Source organism: Acyrthosiphon pisum, chromosome A1 (assembly GCF_005508785.2).
Source record: "Acyrthosiphon pisum isolate AL4f chromosome A1, pea_aphid_22Mar2018_4r6ur, whole genome shotgun sequence".
Classification (NCBI taxonomy): domain Eukaryota; kingdom Metazoa; phylum Arthropoda; class Insecta; order Hemiptera; family Aphididae; genus Acyrthosiphon; species Acyrthosiphon pisum.
In genome coordinates this window covers 90,995,380-91,004,737 of record NC_042494.1, presented here as the reverse complement: position 1 = coordinate 91,004,737, position 9,358 = coordinate 90,995,380, and the positions used below count along the sequence as shown (strand labels likewise).

At 31.7% G+C, this 9,358-nt stretch overlaps 1 protein-coding gene and 1 long non-coding RNA gene across 4 annotated transcripts in view; one reads left to right on the top strand and one right to left on the bottom strand.

Annotated features, from left to right (window-relative positions):
• Positions 1–3,281, bottom strand: part of LOC115033788 — a 31,798-nt gene extending 28,517 nt beyond the window's left edge. The window contains exons 1-3 of the long non-coding RNA XR_003839094.1: positions 3,176–3,281; positions 2,102–2,201; positions 1,864–1,922 (exon numbers count right to left, since the gene is read on the bottom strand). This is a non-coding gene — a long non-coding RNA (uncharacterized LOC115033788). The remainder of the gene's footprint in view (positions 1–1,863; positions 1,923–2,101; positions 2,202–3,175) is intronic.
• LOC100164731 (proton channel OtopLc) overlaps positions 1–8,082 on the top strand; it is a 45,790-nt gene extending 37,708 nt beyond the window's left edge. For all 3 annotated transcript variants that reach the window (XM_016806392.2, XM_016806393.2, XM_008187237.3), the window contains 5 exons: positions 789–943; positions 3,182–3,431; positions 3,722–3,878; positions 5,234–5,900; positions 7,705–8,082. In XM_016806392.2, the coding sequence (XP_016661881.1) occupies positions 789–943; positions 3,182–3,431; positions 3,722–3,878; positions 5,234–5,900; positions 7,705–7,914 (1,439 nt within the window). In that variant the 3' untranslated portion in view covers positions 7,915–8,082. The remainder of the gene's footprint in view (positions 1–788; positions 944–3,181; positions 3,432–3,721; positions 3,879–5,233; positions 5,901–7,704) is intronic.
• Positions 8,083–9,358: the final 1,276 nt, after the last annotated feature.

Here is a 9,358-nt window from a genome sequence, read left to right as displayed (position 1 = left end):
TAGATAGTGAATGTCCGAGAAATTATATTAAAAATGAGCCTATTAAGCGTTTAATGTTAATGACCAATGAGGATCCCTCTATAGATCATTAATTTTATTATTATTGTTAATCATTTTTCATTTTTAATATTTATCAGCTTTAATAACTTAATCTAATTAACCTTATCTATCATTATTTGTAATTAAACTTTTTACTCTGTTATGAATGTTATTGTAATTATGTAATTTGTATACATTTTCAAAAGGGTTTCAAACCCGTTCATTATTATTAAAAATAAATAAAATAAAATAATAATGTGGAGGTATTTGAGTTCAATTATAGTGTAAAAACTAAAAACCATAAACGAAATATTTTATCTACACCATTTAATTTATTTATATATACTTGAGAGGTCTCCGTTTCAGAAACATATTTTAGAAAAGTAATATTAAAAATTATTAATATTTCAATAATACAAATACCTAATACTGAAAATTATTTAAAATACCTACTAATCGGTAATCACTGTCCGAATACTTTTATTTACAAATTTAAAATTTAAAATTTGAACATTGTATTATTTAAAGGCTACTTGATGATATTTCATAAAACATTTGGAAGATAAAATCAAAAATATATTTTAAGAACCTACTTAAATATGTTTCTGCAGAAACCATTTAGTTCGTGAATTTGTCCTGTGATATAATCGTGTTGCGCAATCCTATTATAATACCTACCTATAATTTTATATTTTTGTATTTTTGTTATTAATTAATAATAATATCTGATGACCTCTAAATTGTTTCAGTATTCGGTTTAGGAACGCTCGTATTCAACGGTTTGGAAATGGCCATGTATTCCATGATGGACATCAGCTGTTTAAACGATGTCATATTCGTACATCCAATACTACACGGACTGTTTACATTTTTACAAATGCATTTTCTTTTCATAAATTCGCAGGTAAAAATGTGATTATTTATTAATAGCTACAGTGGTAAAAGGACGTTTCGCCCCCGTTGTTTCGTCCCCGTCAAAAAAGCGAGTCCACAGACTTTTCGTCCCTGTCTATTATTAAGATAGGACATTTGGCCCCCGGGGGTTATGTGATGTTATTTACTTAGGATGTTTGGCCCCCAGTATTTTAAATCACTACATTTAAATGGCTTTTTTAATTTAAATTTTCAATTATTTTTTAAAAAACGTAAAGTTTCAATATAATTTATATTAATATGTGGGGATGGCCATAAAATTTAAATTTTATTTAATAAATCAAAAAACATTCTAAAAATAACTACTTCACAAATAGTCCGGTGTGTCACCTACCAACAACTTGTAATAAAATTCCTAATTTTGATTTTTTTTCGATTTTTGCTCTAAGCTAAAAACTTGTATTTATAATTTGAATATTTATGTTTAATTGGTTTTCAGTTATTTCAACTATTGTTTTCATGTATTAAATTAACGTTAATTTTAGACTTTCAATACTATATTCTTACCCTTAGGAGTTTTACATAATAATATATTTATCTATTTAATAAAAATTATACCTATATTAGTATTATTAAAACTAATAACTTTTTTCAAAATATTATTTTTGGGAATTTCCTAACATGTGAAATTACCAATTTTGTTTGAGTTGTTCGGCGACAAAGACGATAATATTAACTCCTGGGGGACAATTAATGTCCTATCTTAATAATAGACGGGGACGAAACGGCGGAGGTGAAACGTCCGCGATTCAACTGCAGTATACGTGGTTATATTCAAAATTTCTTTGTAATAGATAAACTTATATATATAATAAATCATAAGTCAAAATAGTCAAAATATGAATTGTGATTGGTTGAGAACAACAATAACTTAGTTGCATTTTTATTTACCTGATGGCTTATCTGCGATTTTTGGTGAAAGTTTCCGTCGACCGATGAACATTAAAACGCTATTCAAAAAAAGATAAAGAACAAAATCTAATATTTTACCATCACATGATACTCAATAGTAAAGACTAAAGTGATACTTTAATAACATATGTCTCAGTAGTCAGTATAGGTGTTCCTTTGATATTAATATATATCGATAATATATATATAGGTATACATATAGATAAAAAATATTTACCAGTGTCCGATAGTATTGAACTTTGGTAGATACCACATTATTTTGTTATGCTGCATCTGTCGTGGTTATAGTGTCAGTGGACGTCCATAACATTGAACACCTAATTATATTCTCGTAAGTTATGGCACGATGTATATCACACAATGCGATTAATAAGGAACACATGTAAATTAATGAAGATAAATTTTATTGATTTACATATAAATACATTCCATTTGGCCACTTGAATAAAACAATATGGTTAGATATTATAGAGTTATGGATTTTAGTTGATTATATTATATTGCATTATGGATATGGCAGTGCGGAGAGCGATGATAAAGGTAAATAATACGACTTCACTTTTGTGCCACAAGGCCAAAATTAATATTGGTGAAGTGAAAGAAGTAGAATGAAAAAATCTTACATCGTATAGTAGGTACCTTGTCCTGAACGTTACACTATAGGTAGTACAGCAGCAGAACAGTAGAAAATAGATTTGAATTGAAATGTTAAATTATTGTTCTTTAATGTATTATTGAAGATTTTAGAACGTGACATTATAATATATTAATTTGGTGAACGGTGAGTACGATTTATAAATCCGTTGATGTTCATAATATTTATATTAAGAAAAATATATTCTAAGCATTGTCCATGACGATACGTATTGTACATATACGTCATGTACAGGAATCACGCACCACTTGCTAAAAAGATTAAAGAATCATCATGCACGGTTTATGAAAAATAAATTCTCTTAAAATATGATTTATCATGAGAGATTTTACTACAAAACATTTATCTTTACATGTAAACTTATATGCAGACTTTACAGCATATTAAATATTTTAACATATACCTATTTATCATCGTTCCCATTTTCTACATTCTACACGATTTCGGATTTTAGTCATATAGCTATAAATATAATATAATCTGTTGAAATTGCTTTATTGTTTGTGATTATGAAACAATCTTTCTGACAATCAATAAAATCTAATAGAAAAATTGTAATGAAAAAAATTACTCAATAACATGAGCTATACTTACCTTGGTATGTCTGAAAAATAACTTATAAATTCACCTGTGTACCTTTAGGTGTTGGTTGAAAGGTTTGGTTTGGCCGCCAGATTCGGATTCATGCATTTAGCTGCCACTAACATTGCTCTATGGGTGCGGTTGATTATCTGGGAAAGTGGCATCGAATGGATTTACTTCATCCATCTAGCACAGACATCGAACATAGACATGTCAGCATCGACATACGAATCCAGTATTCCTACGCCCTTACAACTGCGTGGATTTCCCAGTTTTATCACCTCGAGGCACACGCGAGACGTAAAACCAGGTACCTATAATTATACAAATTATTATACGTTTGTTATAACTTAGAAGATTTATACACAATACTGTCACCACGAAATATGAAAACTATTATAAATAACAAGTATTATCAAAGTATGACAATATTATAGTACAACTAGTACAAGTATAATATTTATCTGTAAATTAAGACGCACGAACAAATCAGTGAAAACGTAATTACAGATATTTTAGGTGGAAAATGTTTAACCTTATTTACACAATTTACAATTATATTATACTTATACCTACTACTATTTGCAATATATTTTGCAGATTATAACGGAACATTTAGAAATGCCATCTACCAACCTGTGTCCGAGAACCATGTGGCACAAGTAGTGACACTTCATCATTGTTTAAACACTAATTCACTCGGTCAACTTTTAACGTCTTCCATGCCATATCTCTATCCGTTCATTGTGCAATTTAGGTAAGTCAAAAATAAAATTTAAAAAATATTTAATAGATGGTAGGTACTGTTGACGTTTTGATGACTGTGAATACGCCCATGATTGTTGACAATGATATAAGATAAAAAGTCCACGTGAGAGTTTTTCCAACAATAATAATATTTTTAATTATTTACAAACCGTAATAGTTGGTAAGCACTACAAACGTTAACAAAGATGTACTACACATTGTGTGTTTATTGATTGATATTTTATATTTATATTCATAGTCGTTAATATAAATAAGGTTTTTTTATATAAGTTTTATTCGTCTAATCTGCGTCTATTAATGTTTAATCTTTAATATACCTACCTATTTCACATATCACTTAAGCTGTTTTAGGCTCTTAGGCCATATTTTAGTGTGCAGTATGACTCATGTTGTATGTAAAATACGAAAATGCAAATGTGTAGTACGACTTTGAAAAATGTAATAAAAATAAATTCGATTAAACTTTTCATAACGGCATAACGTATTAATTACAACTTCTACACCTCCGAACATTATTTAAGTTTGACTATAAAAGTGTTCCTACATTACGATTAAAAAAAAAATAAATATAACATTGGTTATGATAAACGTGGATGTTATGTTAGGATGGATTAATTATTTTTTTATTTGAGTTAAACAATCTATACAAATTATGTATAATAAGCTTAAGTGTTAACAAATTAAGATTACAGCCAGAAAAATATGAAGGAGAAGCCACCCACTGGTGACACTCCAGAAGGATGGATTAATTTAACATAAATATCTAACAATAACATAAAAAAATATTAACATTTGTTTATTTTGGTTTTTTAATACTAATTGTATTATATTTTTATATATTTTATATTAATGGGAGAAATATCTATTGCTGGGGGTAAAAAGTTCAACTCAATGGTGGTGAATATAAACAAGGGAAAAAATACCATAAAATGCTGTCGTATAACTGTAAACTGAACCGTTATTAAGGTTTAGATGAGCGGAGTTGTAGTGGACCAATATTTTTCAGGCTACTCGCCCTGTATCCCACTCGACTATATGTTCATCTAATCTTTAAATATACCTACTTATAATCTATAACTCATAGGTAAATACTTGTTACAAATCCGATTTTATACATAAAAGTACTCCAAAAATATTCTGCACTGGAATAAGAAATTAAAACACATGTTGTCATCAAAAAAAGATAAAAACAAAATAACAACGATAGAAAAAATAATGTTTTTAACGACTTAAATAAAAAAAAAAAAAATATTTTCAAAAATGATTACCTACTGCTACTGAATATCTTACATAAAATACCGGTATAGATAAAAAACATAATGTATACAATTTGTTTTATCACAGTTTAATAGCTGCTGGAGTGACATATATTATGGGTCAGAACGTGGGCACTTGTCAGATAAAACCGTTGAAACGTAACATGCAAAAGCCACCACCGTCGTTGTCGATGTCGTCGTCAACGACGCCCAAAGACCTGCAAAAAGACTCAGCTGCTCAGCTGGGCTGGATGTATGTGTCTGAGGGTGTGAGCTTTTCGGGTGCCAACAAGGGCCTGTTCCTCGGTCTGCTGACGTTGGTCATGGTGATCGTGGTGGTCATCATATTTCTGGTGGTCAAGGATGACGCGGATTTTTCGTCCGACACCCTATTCTGGATGACGTCTACCACGCTGGCCACAATACTCTCCACCGACACGCTATTGGGCTGCGTGGGCCTCTATCAGGTCCGCAAACTGTGCCACAACGGCAACCACCTGACGGCGTTGGACTCGATGCTGGCCACCGTGTCGGGCGCGGGCGTCATCCTGTACGCGGTGTTCAGCACCATGGTGGGCGCTGTTGGAGTGGCCACGTCGCAGCCTGGCACCCCAGAACAGAAGGTGGACGCTATGCTGACCGCCGTCAACGTGCTGCAACTGGTTCAACTGGCCGTCCAGAGCTCACTCACAGCCGAGGCCTTCAGAAGAAGCTCGTGGTCGAGACATCAACTATTCACCAAACCTGGTCGTCAGGTAGCCTTTATAACTTTATAAGTTATAAGTTATAACCCTACAATTCTATAAATTATCAGGCTGCGGTCCTATATCAGGGGCAATGTTGGGGGGATGTACAATGGACTTTTGAAATTTGGCACAACTATTCTGTGTCTTATTATACAGCATGCCCTAAAGTATACTAACGCACTCCGATGGCTTATGTACCTAAAATATGTAAAAGTTAAAATATATTTTGAAAACCATATGTAAAGGTAACTCGTACAAAGAGTTAAAGAGGTAATGTTTATTTATTATTCAAATTTTTTAATTCATTAAAACATTAAATACCTATTTAACTTTTCTACTCCATTCATCATGCACCATGCATACTTAAAAATATAAAATACAAGTAGGTATTTAATACAATAGAGAAAAATTGACCTGTTTAAGTTTTGACCCTATTAAAAACCGCGACTTACCGTCATCGTCCAATATGCTCACCATAATCGTATCTATATAATATCCAATATAGTTTCCTATTAATGCCTGGACGCCTGGTCACAAATAATCTGTCCATGTATATATGTACAATTTACCTAATTTATCGTAATTATTACTTTGATCGTTTTAATCAAAAACAAAAATAAATTAATTCACAATCATAATAAATAGGTTAGGTATTTGAAATAAAGAAATGTCAATAATTTAATTGATTTTTAACTACTTACCTACCTAATACGTAATCTTTAATATTGTTTCATTATTTATAGTTAGAAGTAGGTAAACTATATACAAATCGATACACCATTGGATAATATATTAGCTACGTAGTTTTTACTATTTTAAATCTACGAACACGCAGATTGACGCATACTATATTGTGGCATGATTGTGCCACCACCATAATATATTTTATAGGAAGATAATAATGTGCGATCCTATCATTTTTTTTGTTAATCACATATCGTACTGCTACTATTAATTATTATGTAGTTTAGGCGACGTTTCAAACAACTAATTACAACTAGTTTGCAGTTTGCACACATGTATATAAAAACAACTGATTTGTGCACACATTTACGAACAATTGTTATCATAGGTACGTTTAGGGGTGGGTGGCTTGGGGGAGCTAATCCCCCCAGTTTTATCCGCAGCTCCCAAGTTTTTTTAATCATATTTTAGTTTAAAATATTAATTATTAGGTTTGGTGCTGCTGATACAATTTTAGCCCCCCCCCCCTCAGAGAAATGTCCCTATAGTTGCGCCTATGATTGTTAGGTATCCTTTTTTAAATAGTTTGTGCACAAATGCTGTAAATTCAGGTAGATACATTACGAGGTTAGCCGTTAGGTATTATAGTAAAAACAGTCAATAATACAGATTACATGAGGTATTTGTAACCTATGTATTTCAGAAATTCATTGACGCTTAAATTGTTGATGTACAATTTAAATCCTTAATTTTTCATCAGTGAAATCATATATGCGTGCAGAGGCGAATGGAATTAATTTTGACTTTCGCTGCGATTTACGCCCTTCTTGCTTTGATCGAGTTGTACAATCTTAGGTAGAAATCCATTTCAATTTCAGGAGGGGGGGGCAAACAGTTTTAACATAAATGTCAGCTGCGGGGGCTTCGATCTCACACGACTAAAAAGCTGTTTGTTTTTGGTAGGTAGGCTAATGGAATATTTGGGCGGCTTATCCCCTCCTATCCCCCCCACGATTTACACTTATATAATATGTAAAATTCACAACAAATAACAATACAACATATTGCAGTACCTATGTCGTGTAGCTATTGAGATAATTTAATGATGTTTTATTTTTTTGTACCTCAGATAATCACATACCTGCTGTGCAGCAACATCGCTCTGTGGCTGTTCGATTCGTTTATTACGCAAAGTTGGATTAGTCAAGAACGACAACTGCGTTTCATGGGTTTACTGTCCTGGGGATTACTGTCCAGGATATCATTGCCACTAGTAGTATTCTACAGGTTCCATTCGGGAGTGCTTTTGTTACAAATATGGCAAAAATCATATAGATGAACCACTTTACTAAAGAGTTCAGTCGTTCGGTGAGACGAACACGCACGGCCCGGAGGAAATTTTGTATTATTTTGTTTTTTATGATGTGCAATATTAGATATATTTTTTTACTATTATTATTTATTGTTGTTGGAATAAACCAACGGTGTTTTTGTAATTACTTGAAAACACTTGATTTTCTTATTTTTTTTTTTCGAACAATATTGTAATATCGCTTAATGCTTATAACTTATAAGTAGTCTGATAGTATAGGTAGGTACCCGTAAGTTACAACAGTACCTTTTAAGGTCACATGGCTCTTCTGATGTTGAAAACTATTTTAACGGCTCTCATACGAATAATGATTTTAATAAAATATATAAATTTACAATATGTTTTAATGCAGACGCGGCTCCCTTGATAACCGACTACACCAGACTACACGTCTGGGAGCCTCGGCGCACAGGATAACCCCTACCCTAGGACATTACATCGGGATGCCAGTTTTTCAAATTTCCGCAAATCTAAAGAATTTGAAAATTAAATTTTATATTTTAGTTGCTACCTTAATTATAATACTTTTACCAGTGGCGAATTCTGACTCCGATGTATGGGCATGCTCATTCATCATAATGTATTATAGTTCTATTTAATTTATATATAAAACTTTAATTTAATTAATATTTATTATATTACTTTAATTTTAATTATATTACAAAATTCATTGACGAAGCGCAACCGACTGCAGAGCATGCCTTGGGTGGTTAGTACCGCGGCTAAAGCAGTGGCGTCATTTGGGGAGGGCAAGGTGGGCATTTGCCCCTGTCTGATTTTAAAAGCGGCCCGATGGGCCGTGCCCAGTTGTTGCCGTCTTACCATTACTATATTTTATTAGCACAAAAACATGCCTATTTTTTTTATAATATTTTCAGAAAATATTATACTATGTAAGTACTAAGCAATTATTGTCACAATGATACATTTTTACTAATTGAATAGTTGGAATATATTTATATTTAGACGCATGCAGGGACGTACACATTGTATGTATGGGTATGCATTTATGTATATTTGTTTGTGACTTTGTGTGAGTGTGTTTTGTGGAGGAAAATGAACATATTAATATTGTTATATGCACAACAATAATAATAATTAGTATCATAATCTCGTATAGTTTAATTTCTAAAATCTAAAATTAATACAAATTCTAAAAACAACAACCGATTGGCACTCTTATTAATTATCATTGATCACGGACTTCAGTTAACTTGCGACAGTCGTGTATGATTCAACTATTTGTGTTAATATTTTAGTTGAGTATACCCTATTCTACCTAAATTAAAATTAATTTTTTTGTGATGCGTGTTTACATTAATCTTTTAATTTGAGAAAAATATGACTTCAAAAAAAATAAATGGGTGGTGCGGCTAAAAATATAAAATTACCACAAACTGCTCGAGAATCG